This window comes from Bactrocera latifrons, unplaced genomic scaffold, assembly GCF_001853355.1.
Source record: "Bactrocera latifrons isolate USDA-ARS-PBARC rearing strain unplaced genomic scaffold, ASM185335v1 scaffold_409, whole genome shotgun sequence".
In the NCBI taxonomy this organism is placed as follows: Eukaryota; Metazoa; Arthropoda; class Insecta; order Diptera; family Tephritidae; genus Bactrocera; species Bactrocera latifrons.
Genome location: NW_017537056.1, coordinates 23,819 through 42,203, shown reverse-complemented (window position 1 = coordinate 42,203; position 18,385 = coordinate 23,819). Strand labels below are relative to the sequence as shown.

Sequence of the window (18,385 nt, the reverse complement as noted above, 5' to 3'; positions counted from 1 at the left end):
AAGTGTTATATCGGATTCAATGTGAAGTACATTTAGAGAAGGTGACGTGTTAGGGTAGGTTTCATTTACTATTCGCTTTTTAATTGCGTTAAATGAAGAAGAAATTTTTTTTTCAGAGGTATATGATGACCATGTTTCTGCAAATTTTTCGGCGATTTCTTGGGGTGTGYAAATAGGTCCTGAAGGCTTGTTCCTGTGGGATATACCGAATCTGTGTGTGGCTCCTGTTAGCATTTTTATATCGAACCATATTTGTTTCGGCTTCGTAATTGGGTTTATATTGGTTAAATAAATTTGCTTTTATCTTTTTGCACTATCTAGTAAGTTTTAGAGTAGCTTAACATAAATTTGGCASCCATGTATATTTTTGTATTTTACTAAGCATTCATCGAACCAATTGACACATCAGATAGATGTTATAAGAACTGATGTAAGGCAACAWACAATAAAATGACTCACACCATTAAGATTTGAAAAATGTGATATTTTATCGTGAGTAGAAAATGATGTGTGAAATTTAGACAATTAAAGACTAAAATCCAATTTTTTCGTTTACTCATTCACTTCAATATTTTGCTCTATTAACTTTCTCTACAGTAAAAGCTCTGTTTTTATACAGAAAATATGCGTTTCATAACACCAGAAAATTCCGAGTTGGATAGCGAGCGGAAACATTGAGAATATAAAAAAATAATTTCACTGAAATTTTGAATTCATCGTTAGTAAACTCAACAATATTCTCTATGGCACTAAATTTCTAAACAAGCTTTTGCATTTCGGGAATTACAAAAAAAAAAAACAAAACAAGTAGTTATAATTACATTTTCCCTAAGTTGTTCGAGTTTTCGTCTGTTTGGGAATTATTACTATTTCCAACATAACGTAGAAATTATTCGATTGTTAAATGCGATACCGTTAGAAAGCATAAAATATATTTTTCATTTTATTCACCGCACTAAATTTTTGAAAAATTACATTGGCACATATGTATATRTGCATGATATGCAGAAATTTCAGTTCAGGATAAATTGATTTGAAGAAGGTTTATTTTTCCAAAACGAAAAACAAAATCTCACTAAGAATAATTTCAAAATTTAACACAGGTTAACATGCTATTGTTCTTACCTTATCAAGGAGTTTAAAATTTCAAATATTTAGAGCTCATATTCGTATATTCACCAAATGTCTAGAAAGTTTGCGTACAATATTACATCCTTTAAAATATTTAAACAAATTAACAAATGAATCTCAAAATATTTACCTTCGAAATTGGTTCATTACAGCAGCTTAAATCAAAGACACTTACAATATTAATTCCAACACGTATGTGAACACAAAACCACACTTTTCTCCAAGCGCTCATTTGCTATGAGAATATTGGAGTGTGGCGCTCCACGTCGTATGAGTAACTTTTCTTACGAAGTAGACTATACCACTCAAGCCACTCAACAACTTGCTATACTGAGATTTCGTAACGCTGCATACATAACTGTGTGCATTGCTGTATGTGTGCGTGTTTTTTTGGTAAACGTGTTGGCAAACACTTTGTTTACTTTTGCTTTTTGCTTATTTCAAATTGCTGGATGCTTGGGGTTTTGATGACTACGTTAAAATTGAGCTGTTTACTTTTTAAGCATGTGTGCACAAAATATGTGGAGGAAGTAGCTACACAACTCTAAGAAKAATATTGTTGCTAGCTGTAGACTTCTTCGGTTGTTACCCAGCATAACACTGTGATGTCTGAACAGTTCCAATATTGTCTAAATTGTTGTTCAATCCATTGATGATTTAAGTAAAAGTTGAAGATATGCATAAGTGATTCCCATAAAACKCAGTCTTTCCACTTATACTTCATTTACTTTACTTTAAAAAATGTTKATTTTATCTGGAAGATTTTTTAGAACATTCAATATTCCTCTTTGAAACTATTTCATGCCTCGAGACTATCTCAAATATRAAAATTAGGTAATCTTATCTCATATAGTTTTTTCTAGTCCACCTATATATGTTGATTACTATTTCAAAACTATAAAAACAAGCATTTTCATACTAAATATATTAGTCAATATCAGAAGTTACCTAAACTATTAAAAAATCAATGAATCCACAAATTATCCTAAAAGTGCCAAAACTGGATTAATTTGAAACAATTAAGTTCCCAAGTAGTTAGTGTCTACATATACATATATATAAAAAACCAGCATGTGCGTTAAACATTTTGCAAATKGCGTTATTTTATTTTCTCTGCACAGTACTTTCTTGCGAATGTGTGCAGTCTGTCGGGTAAGATACACAAAAAGTTTGAAAATCAATTGCACAGAGTTAAATGTTGCACAGAGAGTTAAATGCTGCACAGAGAGCCATTTGGGTGCAACAAAGTTATATTTAACCAATTAGTCTCTATTTACTTAGTAATTAAGGATAAATATTTGCGATTTAATAACATTGTCTGCTCAGAAAAAAAATTAAAATAATATTGAATGAGCATATAGAAGTTGTGAATTGAGTTTGAAGGCAAAGTAATGAGTGCATGGAAATAGAAGCATCAACAATTGAGAGCGCCCTTGAGATTACAATTGGCAACAAAATATATTTCGGAAACTTTTACAAGATTACCTACATATGTAWATTATATCTGATATGTTATCTGCATTTTAACTTTTTCATCATCGTACTCTCCATTCTCTCACTAAATCATATTCATCAAATCTTCAATTTGTAAGTTATTACGAATAACTAATCATATTCAAAGATTACTTGAATTTTGGTTAGTAATTGGAAGAAGTTTCCCTAAAAACCTAAATTATAGGGAAGAAGTAATTTACAGAAAGCAGAAACCGAATATCAGAAAAAATAATTAAATATCATGAGAATGGGAGTCACCCCCACCAAATCACAAAACAAAAACTTTTTTGCATCGTTGCCATGAAAATTCCAAAACCGTTTCTGTTTCATATATAAAACTGTACAAATAAAGCACTTAACACTTCAGAGAAYTATTTAGTGAAGTTATAGCAATACATCAGTTGTATACTAAAAATGAAACTTTTTACGTTGTAGACACATACCTCATCTCAAATAAAAGGTTAAATTTTTTTTTTTTTTTTTACATTACTATACTCTGAAACATGTGTTTTAAGTTTTGCACTTAGTTTATAAGACCCAGAAGAAAACGGCAAGACCCTATCACATACATAACTATGATAAAAATGTTCGCGTGACAGGCTGAGTCGTTTTAGCCATGGTCGTATTTCTGTATATATATACGAACTAGTCCCTCACTTATCGATCTGAAATCTTAAGCACGTCCTCAAAACGAAGCAGTTCATTTCTCGTAACCGCCAATATCGGAACATTATAGTATATAGTACTATAAACAAAAAACATTAAGATTTTGTTCATAATATTAAAAATCTTAATTTATTCTTCGAAATCTATGTCGTCTATGTTATCGTGGTGCAAAAACTAAGAGCTTTTGGTGCATAATTCCRCCCTCTTAYCACAAATAGCTTTGCCAAAACGACAGAGAACACTGAAATAATATTTTTTGTAAACAGTTTGGTCGGAAGAGTTCGGGTACTTCGAACGCCTTGATAATTGAAGAAAACTGTCAACATAATATTGTTTTTTTTACCTGCTTTTATGTGGTTTTTCGGCTTAGGCTCACATTTGTCATTCAAAACAAATTCAAAACTCATCGCCATTAATAACGCGTTTCATGACGTCCTGGTAATCGGTTAGCATTGTTTCACTTAACACGACGCTGCTTTTTGAAAAAAAAAATGGTGACTTTGGAACCAATCGTGCTTTCACTTTTCTTAGCTTCAAATGATCTTTCAAACGGTTTTTACTGATCTTTACGATATTCTGGCGATGCCAGACGTGTGGGCCTTAGTTTAGTTTTATGGCCATCGTGGACGTGGTTTGTCATCAACGCCTTCTAGACCCTTTTTGAATCAGCAATTTGATTTTCATTTAATGGAACTTCCTGTTGAATAATTTCACTCATCAAAAAAATCGCCGAACGCATTTTATATACTACAAAAAGACAAGCGTATTCTGAACACTAATGATTATTTTCAAGTGAAAGAAAGAMAGAGATGATACYGACAGTCATAAYAACATWGAAAACAATATTTCGACGAAAYTTAAATTAAAATGTCTTTGTAAAATTATTTACCCAWAGTAGTAGCTGCCATACAAAATCGCCAATCAAAATTAAACTCCTGTACGGAGCACTCTTTTTTGACAAAATATTTTCAAGAAATTTGGCATAGGCTTATGCGCTGCCGATGTAAGCATTTTTTTTTTGCTTGTTTTATTTCTAAAATGACCAAAGATGYAATTAAGTTATAAAGGTTCTGAATAGCAGACATCTAGCTTACTTCCTAATTCCAATCTCAAAAACTGCCAYAATTATTCTTGCATCAATTTTCGAAAACCTTCCGTTCATTGTGTTATTGACACATTTCCTGTTCACACTTCATTCCAACAAGAAAGTTTGTTTCTTTTCACTAAGCTCGTTAAGTGTACCATATGTACCATATGTTGTAAATTATACGCGGTATTTGGCAATTCATATTAGTTAATTGGTTTTCCAGGTACAAACTGCCTCCTTTCAATATGGATACACYCTTTTATCATACCTAACTTTATATAGGAAACCTGATTGCACAACTCATAATTGCTTACCTTGCAAAGTAAAGAAAAGGTCGTTATTTTCTTGTAGATTACTAAGAATCAGTATTTTAGAAAAACTGCAAATTCATGGTCGACACTTTTTGAGGCAGCRAGTTTTTCCAAAAACAAAATAAACRGAAATAAATTTCGCCAATTTTATTTCAATTTTACTTTTATGTGCGCACCAAAAACAAAAAAGAAATGAAAATCTTATTATAGCAAAGTTTTGCTGGACACGTAAAGAATGAAAACGAAAAATAATGAAATAAAGAAACGAAATTGCTGCTAATGCCTTGAAGTGACCAAAGTAAATAGAGAAATCATAATGAGTGCTTGAAGAAAGCTGATCAAAAAAGTCAACGACGCGGAGCCRTAAAAAATATGTATATACGTATGTGTATGTATTTGTGAGAGCGAACACAATGAAAAAAAACAACAACAACAACAACAACTTTGCGATAAAAACGGCAAAAGTCCAGAATATTTCCATATCACGKTTGTTTCAAGGAGCGAAGTGGAAAAAAGCGCTCAAGAAAAAATGTAAAATTTAGAAATGGTTTTATATAAAATTATGCTTGATGATGGCAAAATATTTTGAGTAAACACGAAAACGAAAAAAACTTACTGCTTTGAGATATAGCAACGTACTTCCACCGACAACAAAGCGCTAAACGTGTAGAACCATTTGAAAATAATACTGAAGCGTATGTCCTTGGTAATTCAGAAATTAAATGTACTTGGCAATGTTGTTGTGTTCAGCTCAGCAAATAATGATGATAACAAATAGTCATAAAAACAGCAAAGGATAACTACTATCTTAGCTGATGCTTAAAGCAAGACAAATGATACTGACTATAAAAGCAAAAGAGCAAAAAATGACWGAAAGAAAAATAATAACAGTAATCGCAAAAAGCTGTTTATACACTTGTTGAGGCGCTAAAGCGAGCGAAAGTGCAGTAAACAGAAAAACTAAAATAAATAAAAAAAATTCTATGTGGCAAGTGTCGTGCGTCGAGTGCCAAGCACCGAGCGTRTGCAATATATTCCAGCAGACACATTAGATGGAGGCATATTATTACTATACATATAACGTATTTTCACATCTCGCTGCACTATATTTAAGCGTAAGTGCACATTGTGGCGCACAGAGACAACGTGTYATGGCGGCTCCCATCAATTTCACGCACGTCTTATACCCGTTTTTATGTTGCCCCAACCGTTGTCATAATATTCTTTATTGCCTCTGCAGTCGGGGGAAAGTGGAGAATACATCCAATTTCTTTCCTCATTAAAGCGTAACCATGCAACAAATTCCACCACAACGCTTACTAATAACGGCAATATTAATGTGTATTGTCTTGTATAACTTCTCCTTTGTAATRTCATCGTAGTTCTAGTTATTAGTTATAAATGTTAGGAGTAAGCTGCTAACATTTATTTGTGAGGAATGTGAAAAAAACTTTTATTTTTTCATATTTCGAGGTTATGGAGGGGAATTAAAWAAATGTGTTCACAGAAAAATCTCTTCTGACAGTCATTCGAAATTTAAGTTATATCTGAAAATTAGCATATTTCTGTCTCTTAAAGCGAATATTTCCCCATAAAAATTCTTATTCGTAGACAGAAACTGGTAGTAATCACTTGATATAAGGTCCGCACTATAAAGTTGATGTATAAGCACCTCCCTATCGAGCACTAGGAGCTTCTGGCAAATCACTATCGAGGTGTATGGCCTGGCGTTGACTTGATATAACTAAATTYTTCTTTTTCTTCTTCTTTACTAGCGTAGACGCTACTTACGCGGTTACAGAATAGCTAACAACAACACGCCCGTCGTCTCTTCCTTTCGTTATTTAATAAAATTCGATATACCAAATGCAGCCAGGTTCTTCTCCACCTGATCTCTCCAACGGAGTGAAGCTCTTAATCTTTCTTTGCCTCCATTGGCGGGTATTGAATCGAAAACCTTTAAATCTGGAGTGTTCTCCGTCAGCCGAACAACATGGTCTAGCCAGAGCAGCCGCTGCCTCTTGGCTCGCCGAACCACATATGTCAATGTCGTTATATTTCTCATACAACTCAACTTTCCATCGACTGCGATTTTCACCGTTGCCAATGCGTAAAGGAAATCTTTCCAAGTCTAAAGTCACATTAATAAGGTCCAGCCAGTTTGTTGAGAGTGAGGTTCTTCATTGGGAGGTGTTTCTACAAGGCGGGTCGCAAACCCAGCTCACAACCGCATTGAAATTAAACATCAGCTAACATTTAAGCCGAATTTGTCGGAGTGGATGCGCTCTTTAGCCGTGATAACAGGCTCCATAAGTGTTGGCTGCCGCATCTTACACAAGGATTGCTCAGCGAGGAGGCAAGAGTGGGAAAGCTCTACTACTATAACTGCTTAYCCAGAGCATGACTATACCCCATTACACCCCAGAACTCAATTCCTCTTTTATCATCTAAAACTATCCACTTCTGGACAATCGCTGCCTTTAGACGGGTCCGTATTGRACTGAGTTGAAGATTATAAAGGGTGTCCCATAATTAAAGTAAMATTTAAATTTTCCGTCATTTTTGGGTTCTACAGCTGACAGTTCAGACTTAATAAAATTGGATATGATAAAAGCTCGAAGGGGACAATTCGCAGATTTCATACAAAATTAGTTTTAATTTCGTCAACTGTTAAGATTAAYTGAAATGACAGMAAATTTAAATCCTGCATTAATTTTGCCACACACACTTTAGTAGATTTTATTCCCTGCCAATACCACCAAATAAAGAGTTAAACCCTCCTGACCACCAATTCTATCTTGATCACAGTTTGTGCCAACTCATGGCAATTCAATCTCGGCCGCTTTTCCTTCCAATATTTATACCAGATTTAGTACAAATAGRTCTTATTTATTTCAGTTCAATTTTCAAAGCCTTTATTTCCAACAAACAAAACCAAGTCCCTAACRCGCTCTTTGTTTTGTTTCTGTTTACGAAGCTCCAATTTCCATACCGAAAATGTGTATTTTAATGTTTAAACTTGATCAGAAAGTATTATAAATTTATCTAGAGATTATAAAGTTAAAATTCTAGTTCTTAGTTCTTGCTTGCTCAATTTTGCCTTTTTCAAAGTTTTCCATTCCTATTTCAAGGTACTTATGCCATCGCTTCTTCTAATATTCGAAAAAGGTTTCTGTACTCAGAATCCGATGTTCAAAGTTTTTTGTATTTCTCTATTATACCTTCACGGCTATTAAAACCTGTTCCTCGAAACAGCTTTTAAGTTAACCGAATATAGAATCATAGTAAGATGCGACATCAAATAAATAAGATGGTTGTGAAATCGTCTTAGTTTCTGTTTAAAAAAACTTAAATTGTGTTGTGCAGTTAACGTAATCCGTTTAAAACGGGTTTTCAGACCCAATTGGATTGATTTATTTTATTTTTATACCGTTAAACCCCTTTTAACCCAAAATTTAATGGAAATGTTTGGGTAAACTTGATTTCCTCATGAGAATCGCACACACATATCCAAAAAAATTTCAGTCAAAAATGACGGTTTGTATTTAACTTTTATACTTTTATTTGCTAGGTTGAAGAGTTCAACACGCAACGGTGCTCTCAAGGCGTGTAGCGAAACTTTACGCTCGCTTGATGGCAACAAGGCAAGCATTTTGTTGACAAAGCAAATTTTATTTTAAGACAAAAAAATATGAAAATGAGAAATAAGTAGAAAGTTACAATACATTAGCTTAACGTTTTTGTTTATTTTCCTTTCTCCTTTGCTTAATTTTTGTTTCATTTATTTCTGTTTTTTTTTTTTTCTTCTTAAATATTTTTTTTTAGTTTTGCTTTTGTTTTTGCGCTCAGCAGACAACTGGGCAGCTGAGTTTCACAGCTTCAATTTTCARTTTTTGTCTTTGTTTTTGTGTTGCTGCAGAGTAGCGTTGCTTTCACTTCAAGGTTTTTGTATGCATTTTTATAATAAAAGCAGTTACTTTCCGTGTAAATATTTAAGTTCGCTCATGTACAGTAAGTGAGTAAGGAAATGGAGACACCTAATACGAAATGGATGAGAAAAGTCAATAAACTCTCATGTRATCAGTATTTTTTCGCAAATATTTTACACTCAGAAACTGAGTTCCAGTTTCCGTCTAATATTCTTTAGAAATAAAAATATTTCTTCAGTTTTTCGTTTATAGTATATTTTAGATTTGTTGTCATTTTACTTTATCTGCCACATTCTTAATTCTCACATTTTCAACAATTTTTTTCTGATATAAAACATTAATTTTTTTCATTAGAATTTTAACCGACTTCAAAAACAGAGCTTCGAAAAGAACGGGTTTAAAGACGGCGCACTTAACCTATGTATCCTTGAGCGCACAAGTTCTCAAGTCCGTATCTCCGAAACTATTACTCGGATCAATTTGAAAATTTAGGATARTATTCTAGAGAGTTTACAGAATTAAAAAAGATAATATTTTTTCCCCCTAAAATCCATATAACCCCTTAACTACCTGACAAAAAGTCTATGAAGTCCTTTATTCTTTTTCAAATTTGATTTGTTTTATGAAATAATTGGAGACATGAGGCGAAATGTCGAAACACAGTATTTGAATATATTTTCTAAGGCATTTTAAGTACTAAAATAATGTAATAATTTTTGACAGGTAGAAAAATCTTTTTGCTGGTCTGTTAGTTTCAGACCCAAGCCGCTTTATCTTCTTTGGACCGATAACTGCAAGTGCTTTCCATGGTTCCAGGGAGTTTCTTAAAAGCTTTAAAGCAAGGGTAAAACAATCTTTAAAGCATAACTGTTTTAAGTGTCCCTCTTGCCTCGAACTCAACGCTTGGAGTCTTTTATTGTAAATTTGGCACAAAGTTGTTTCGACTAGTCACAAATGAGACAACTTGCAATATCTCCATTCTATGCCCTTATTCATTTTTGACAATTTGCTTGATCSGAAAGAATTCGGAGTGCATCACTGCTCGATAATCAAAGAAAACTATCAACATACCATTACCATGATTTTTGACTTGCTTTGACGAGTTTTTTCTGATTTGACTCACCTCTGCCACGATATTCAGCCGATAGATTTTCTGTTTCCGAGACGCAAGCAGAGATCCAATACAGATCGCCAATAATAAACGTTTCCTAACATCGTGGTAGATGTTGGTTGGACAGCAGTCTTTCACAGACGTCAACGTGACGCTGTTTTTGAAAAAAGTTAGTGATTTTGAAAGCAATCGTACTTTCAGTTTTTTTAGGTGCAAATGATCTTTGATGACTTTCCTGGGCCTGATTCGTCGCCAACGTGTTCTTAAACTTCTTTGAATAATTTGTACCAATCAAAAACACTTGCACGCGGAGACAATTATCACCGAACGCCAACATTCCAACACTCAGAACCTTTCGACAGCAAAAATTTGATTCCGCGCACCTAATATAACTGAACTTCATTCTCGCCGAATGCACTTTATGCACTTCAGAAAGACAAGCGTGGCAGTCATACTCGCGAAAAAAAAAATTAGTTTAATGAGCTTTCGCGCGGAATTTAAATTAAAAAGTCTCACTACTTTTTGCCCACAGTAGTATATGTCAATAATATAACAAAATGTTTCTAATTTTTTGACATACATGCTAACCACTTACGGTGCTTTGTTTTGAACGTAACTTTTGTAACTCTCTCCCTCGCATTCTTGCACAAACTGGGTCAAGTGCATTGGCTTTCCGTCGGGAATTGCACTCGAATGGTAGTTTGCCATAACTTTCGTCTTTGGCGCTTTGAAGCTTACAAAGTGTAATGCGAGCTAAGCGCATTTGCGACATACTCATACACATATATTAGAAGCGCATAAACATTCGCATATTACAAGCAAGGACACTGCTCAAAATGTTGCGCAAATCTACTAAAACTAACATTTAAAATGTTAGATGTACGCGATAGAAATGCGTTGAAATTAATGATCTGTATGGAAAATTGTCGACTGACTTATTTTTGATGGCTAAGTAAAGCTTTTGTTTCACTCTAAAGATGCACATGTGATCATATTTGCATATCTATGCATGTGTACATATGTGATTGTGTTAACTGGGGAACTGGTTACAATTTGCTTAATAAATAATTTTAGTAGCTGTAGAGCATGAGCACGTGACTACCGGTTGCTGAGGATTTCAAACTTCACCAACAGCAGAAAAGCACTCTCTAACATACACTATTATGAGTAATGATTATTTGAGGACGTGACAAAATACGTGAAATATTTTGTAACGAATTTTCGAAAATTTTTCTCGTTAAAAATTTCGTAGAATGCTCTTCCTCAAACCATAAGTCTGCGTGTTATTATTGTTGCTTCACCACAATTTAGAGCATAAGTAATATAAAATTACACCACATTTGATTTATTACCTTTATTACCCTACACATGATGTGTAATACTATAATACTATATTATAAATGTGTTTTTTCTTGTTCTGTTTAACTAACGTTTGCTTATAAGGTTCTTAAATGGTATAAAATGAAAATATGGAACACAACTCTCATTGAAAAATAGCAAAAATAAATTCAAACGTTTTCTTTCCTATATACTAGATACAACGACATGCAAAGACTTGATTTTGCAAAACAGTATGTCTGTATGTCAAATATTGGTGGAATCGGGCCAATACTTCCCTGAGCCGCTATATACCTAGTACAAAGRTTTTTGAATTTCTAGGTGACTTTATGCTGGATATATCAGCCAATAGTTGTGTTATCTCAATTTAATTGAGAAAGCGTGTCTTGTGCTTAAAATATACAAGTTTGAGCGAAAACTTGATCTAGGCTCCCTTATAATCATTRCCAGAATTTTCGAACATCGGACTGACTTTGCTAAATATGATTGGTGATTGTATGTAAGCAACTTTCGTTTTTAAAAAAAAATCGTATGCCGAATTTGTCGCCCAGTCTATTATTTATATAGAGTATATGTATGTATGTATATTTAAAATTTCTTAGATTCCGATCTTCTGGTTGACGTTCTTCATCTTAAGATATTTCCCTGGCTTTAGTTCTTACAAATTGCAAGAGTATAAAATGTTCAGTTGCACCCGAACTTATGTCTTCCTTACTTGTTCTAGTACTTTTTATTCTTTGCTCAAAATAAGCCTCGTTTTCGGCGAACCCTCTTTATTCGATGAAAATTTCTTTCCAGCGAACATTCTTTAACATTCCAAAAACAGGAAATGATCGCGGTTGGCCAGTTCTGGAGAATACGGTGGATGCAGAAGCAATTTGAAGTCCAAGTCATGGATGTTTGCTATCGTTCACTGACTTGTGATGCGGTTTACTACCTTGGTGAAGCGCTACTTACATTTTCTTCAAATGCCGCCGCCTTTCGGCTACATTGTTCTTCAAACGGTCCAATAACACTATTTAATAGTRCATGTTGATGGTCCTCCTTTTTCAAGATGGTMAATAAAAATKTTTCCATGCGCATGGTAAAATACAGACGCCAAATCTTGACACTTAACTTTTGTGTTTTTTCACGCTTTGGAGCGGCTTCAACGTGTGCAGTCCACTYATATGACTGTCGATTGAAGTTYGGAATTAAATGAATTAGCCACGTTTCATCTGTTGTCATATATCGAGGCGAAAACTCGGGTTTATTACGCTTAAAGATCTCAAAAACCTGCTCCATATCATCAACTCGTCGTTGTTCATGAATGATAATATATAATGTTCACGTTCAGTTGATATCTTAATAGTGCCTGCTTTATCGAACAACTTCACTGATGCTCATTTCACCACGACTAAACTTAGCATACCAATCCTTCATGATCGAATTCCTGGTGAAGTGTCTAAAAARTCGTCATCAAGCCCAGTTTTTACTTCAACTGTATGTTTTTCTTTCAAAAAGCAATATTCTATGAATAAATGAAATGCTTTTTAATCCAKTTTTTCAGAATACCTAAAGTTGCTCAAAATTGTATACTTAATGCACAAACTAATGATCCGAAAGCTGTCAAAATTATACAAATGGCTTTTCAGACTTTTCCATTGGCCTGCTTTATTACTGCCTTAGGACTTTGGATAAAATTTATATTTTATGTTTCGTATTTATAATATATACTGTATACGTATATGCAAGAGGTAAAAAGGTTTTTATAAAATTATTATTCTTTTAAGTGCGAGGCTGGCTTTTTCGCATAAAAAATATATAGCATAATTCGAGAACTACGAATGTAGCCGATAGTAGACAATCAAATTAGATTTTTTTTTTTTTTTTTGACAAAGGTATAGTAATTTAAAGACATTTAGCTTATGTAAAATTATAAGTGTGTGTCTTATACTCGAACAACATGTACGMCTTAATCGCAATCGATGTTATATTTTTTTCTGAATGATACATATTTCATTACTGTTTATATTGCCTTATCGTTCCATCACTTGTAATATATAGGACAAATAAATCAAAGAAATCACACTAAAAGATAATGGTCACATTATATGGACAAATATTTTCCTGAAATATTTTGTTATATTCACTGATAACCTTAAGTGCCTAAATTGCAATAAGAAATACGTTCAAATATTGGACAGCAGGCCTACATAATCAAATAATATTTTACCAACTTTTCTGGGGAAAATTAATTTTTGCAATACATATTCTACCTTTGACACAATTGTTCTTCCTTATTTTTCTTATTCTTTTTTTTCCATTTATTTTAAATTATTTTTTACTTCCCATTTCAGGGTCTCTTTGTTGCCACACTCTTCTGTTTCTTCAATGGCGAAGTTATTGCGCAGGTGAAGCGCCGCTGGCGTACGACTTGGTTTAGCAACAGAGCGCGTGCAAATTCCTACACAGCAACCCAGGTCTCGGTAAGATTTTGTTGGTTTTGCATATGCTTTCGCTTATACTAGTTGTATACATGTACWTACTAAGCTTTAAATAATTTTTGTTTGTGAAGTATTTGTTACTGCTGTAAATAATGTAATTGTGTGTGTTAAAATAAGTTGAAACTGCATTTATTGTTCCTACATTTGTTTTTAATGTAATTAGCTTGAAATTATTTGTTCTTTAATATTCCTCGTATATGTATTATTAAGTAGATAAATGTTTCTTTAATAAAAATTATYTACTTTCGCAACAAATAACAATATTCTCATATTTATTTTCTATGTTTTTCTAATATTTTATGTTAACAAATATAAATGTGTACTTTTTTCGACCACTTCCTGAATTGCTTTTGCCGTTCAGAAAAATAATTAYTTTATGTTAATTATATTCCTTTCCGTGTTAATGCCTTTGGGTTGTGCATGTCGTATGAGCAACATCAATTTAGCCATAAGCCACATGTGTGCTGTATTGGTGCTACATGTCGTATGAGCAACATCAATTTAGCCATAAGCCACATGTGTGCTGTATTGGTGCTACATGTCGTATGAGTAACCCGGTAACTAATAAGAATACTATCGGCCATTAAATGTTTTTGTGTTGCATTTGTTAAGTAAAAATAGCTCGATGTTGATAATTAATGAGTTGGAAGATACTTACATACATAAATTATTTATAGATTTTATGTTATAGCAAAGTTTCATGAATTCATTGTTCTTTTTTGAATATAGGACTAGTACAAGACTGAAATTATAACTTGGACTTTTTACACCTGACTTATATAATATTATATTAGAAGTTAGTTGAAATACATATGTTTCGCTTGTAGAAGTAAACTAAAGTTGAATTCTGGAAATTTTTTCATTTCTRATAGATATTCTCACACATGAAATGCCCGGCATATTTTCACATAAATTCCAAACTTTCAGATTATAACCCCATAACTGCATTTTTAATTTGGACAATCATAGTTTTGAATAACCTGCACACTTAGGTTCACTTAGGCTATTAATCAATTTGAGTATTAATAATTTCCGCAAAGTTCGAGCACTAAAATAATAGAACTCTAAGCTCAGTGCAGAGCAGCCTTTCACATTGAAACAAAATTTGAGTTTTCGTTATAACATGGTTATATATAAGTTATATATTGATTATACACTGGTTATATATTGGTTATGTTATATATTGATTATACACTGGTTATATATTGGTTATGTAGTGGTTATATCTGACTGCAGAGCTGAAAATTGTATGTCATGTATATGTAATTGACGTAGTGAATCGTAAGGAATAAAAAACTCAATTTAGTGGTTTTGCATTTTAGGTAATGATATGCGTTATTTTTCTAAGTAGTGATGCTGAGGCCTCTTACATGGTGGTGATTGATATTCTAATATATTTAAAGCTTTACAGCTCAAAAACTTTAGTTTATTGTGAAATAAATAAATACCCACTCAAGTGTAATTAGTATAGTAGAGTATAGTGGTTCATATGCAACTGTATAGCTAAATTTACATTATGCATGACTGTCGTCCACCAAATTGAAAGAGCCATATTTGTTTGAAATTATGAATGCTAATCATTTTAATATGAGGAGGCATTCAATCCATATGAATGTAAAATTTCACGACAAATGTTTAACCCGTACTAAACATGACCATATTAAATTACAGGAAATCACTACATTTTCGACTTTTTGTATATCATTTCAACAAACCTTAAACAGATTTGAAGAATCTTGACCAAAAATTTTAAACATTGCTGCTTAAAAATCTAAACTTATTGTGGTTATCGAGCATGCTGATGTGAGTAGCCATTCATAATACAAAACCCTGTTAAAGTAGCCAGATCAAATAGACCGGCAACTATACATAAGCAGCAGTTAGARTCAAAATAATATTAAAAGTAATATATTTCATTTGTTTTGTAGCATTAGGGCGGTACTTATATATGTAAAAAAATAATGTTTTCCCGCTCTAAAACACGATGGAACTAACCAAAAAACTAGCAAATACCATCAGCTGATTAAAACCATTCACAATATATTTTTAATTTTCCTTTTAGGGATCACTTAATATATTTCTGTAAATAAATTTATAAAAGTAATTCCCGTTGATCCTGYACTTTAACCAAACCACGTGTTGTATTGTCGCTTTGCTTGTCGTTGTTGTTCCATTGCACTCTATCACCTCGTACATAAATAGCCAATTTGTAAATACCAAAAAAAAAAATATAAAGTAAAAAATCACCACTGCTCTCCACTCTCCAATGTGTTTCGTTTCTTTTCTTTTCTTTCCACACATCTATGTATAAACGTACCATACATCGTATTGTACCCATGAAACAAACCAAACCACCAATGCCAAACAAAATGTACAAAAAAATCCCAAAAAAAAAATCCTTAAAAAACACGCAATTATTTCAAACCGCAGTTCTTCTGATTATAGTTCGTGCGATGTGGCCCGCCCTTGCCCGGCGAAGAAAAAGTATGACTAAAGAGCTTGTCRTCGACGAAATCGCGTCGCGCCTCCAGCGCCGTCACCGGACGCAGCGGCGGCAATGCACCAAACGCGGCCGGTAGCAGTAAAGGCGTCACGCGCCTGCGCAGCAACAGCAGCGCACCCGCTACACAAAACTCACCTGCGAATAGCACAGCGACGCCCGGTCTGTTGGGCGGTCTGCGAAAATTACAATTTCTGCGACGAAAAACCGTCGATCAGCTGCGCATACGGCAGCCGCTAATGGAGGAGGGCGCTTGTGTCGCCGATGGTGGCGCTCAGGCATGCAACTGGAATAGTCATAGAAAAAATGCGRCCGAAAATGTGACGGCGACAGCAGCGGCTACAACAACAACGGCAGCAGCGAACAAGAGCGAACTAGCAGCAGCGACAACAACGAGTAATTACTGCAATAATAATAGCAACAATCGACTTAGCAGCAGCGGCAGTTATAGCATCGAAGGCAGCAGCGCGGAGGGCAGCAATCGTGCCGGCGGCATTTTGCTTGTCACCACCACAGCTGTGCACACGAATCCGAACACATGCACCTACAACAATAATTTGCATTTGGATGGCAACAAAATCGCCGACGAGGCATTGTAAGCGCATTAAAATGCTGCCGAACGCGATGTGACATGTGTGGCATGTGACTTGTTGTGGTTGGAGGTGGCTTGGCTCTATGTATGTATGTATATGGTTTTAGTGTCAGCGTAGTTGTAAGTAATTGTAGTTAACACGTGATTAACTGGTACTACGATAGTTGATATATTTATTGCCATTTTGCATATTTTGTGTGTGTGTGTGTCTGTGTGTTGAAAGTACAGAGTAACTTAGCACTAAGCTTTTTAATGTTTTAGTGTAAATACAATTTCTTTAAATCTTTAGGATATGAAGAATAGTGGGACTGCCTATTATATAATATATACTGTGCTAACTGTGAACACATTGTGCAATATTATTGAGTAAATTATTTCTAATATTTTATTCACCTCTAAGTTAGACTTATTTTAAAAGAGCATGGTTCAATTAAAAGTTTTTAAATTGTATACAGTACTGAGAAAAATATTGACACCCATAGTTTTTGGTTTATATAAGTATATTAGAATCAATAATTGAATTGATAGCATGACGTTTATCTGTCCATCCGTCCACGCATCTATTTATATGCTAACAACCTTTCACCTAATGTCATTTTTCGAAATCACTGTAAGATGCGTTGAATCTTTTGACCTTTGCAGAAAACATCACAAATTCGCAATCATATCTCATATGAGAATATTTGAATTGCAAATAATTGCGGTTAAAAATTAAATACCAGACCCGAACCCACACGAAGGCATATGCTATGACTAACCTGGTGGAACTTAGGACCGATTGATTGTTTCTAAAGTAGAATAAGCTCTTGTCGTTGAGGTTTCTCAGATCGCTTACTAACCATCAGTTGTGCATGAATATCGATAGGTTGCATTACCTAATTATTTCCTCAATATCTCCAGCAGAGGAAGGTTACTTCACTCTGTTTATGGCTGATTCTTGATTTTTTCCCCACCCCTGTTCCACCAAAAAAATTGGTTCCTTAAAATGGCTGCCGATCATTGATCAGCCTATTTGTTATAATACCAACTTACCTAGTACAACTATCCAGCAAGTTCACATCGTGAAGGTTATCAAGAATTTCCTTTCTCTATTTTAAAAAACTGAAAATAACCTACCTTCCCTTTCTTCCAAATCTGTGGACTAATAAGGTTTTAAAGGGACGAAAGCAGTTGCGACATTATACCGTTTGAGTATCATACCAACAGACTTATGTTGGTTACGAAATGCCGGACCATTTCAAAGCTCAAGTCTTGTGCATGAGTCCAAGGTGGTGAAGGCTACAAGTTATTTATCGTTATGTAGGATGCGCTATTCTGAAGCAATCCATAATTATTAAAACTGAGAAAACAGGTTACACTCACCATCCAAACATTTCGAGCCATTTAATAATATAATAATAATAAACTTTGTCCTTCCGCACTATCTGATATTCCGATGAAGGGTTGGGTGAGCATTTCATACTACCAAAGAGTGAATGATCGATTTTCAAACCTCTTTGTTTTCCGAACAAATATAAATGTTATCTTGCACAAATAAAAGGCATTAAGAGGTTAAATTCAGTTAGAAAAAAAGCATATTTCCAGATTTTTTCTAAAAAAATTTAAAATTTATTGATACCAGAAGACTTATTATTAGGAAAAATATTGCTTTCGAAAGGAGCTACAGCTGATTTTCGAGTTTTTTAGAGAAATAAGACAAAAAAAATGTTTTTTTCAAAAAAAATTGTTTTTGTTTTTAGT

At 33.8% G+C, this 18,385-nt stretch overlaps 1 protein-coding gene across 3 annotated transcripts in view; it reads left to right on the top strand.

Moving 5' to 3' along the window:
- LOC108972559 (calcitonin gene-related peptide type 1 receptor) overlaps nucleotides 1-17,746 on the top strand; it is a 52,204-nt gene extending 34,458 nt beyond the window's left edge. The window contains exons 9-10 of one of the 3 annotated variants that reach the window (XM_018939190.1): nucleotides 13,407-13,529; nucleotides 15,999-17,746. In XM_018939190.1, the coding sequence (XP_018794735.1) occupies nucleotides 13,407-13,529; nucleotides 15,999-16,043 (168 nt within the window). In that variant the 3' untranslated portion in view covers nucleotides 16,044-17,746. Of the gene's footprint in view, nucleotides 1-13,406; nucleotides 13,536-15,983 lie in introns of all 3 variants that reach the window. The other 2 variants (XM_018939189.1, XM_018939192.1) reach the window with 2 other exon arrangements.
- The last annotated feature ends 639 nt before the right edge of the window (nucleotides 17,747-18,385 follow it).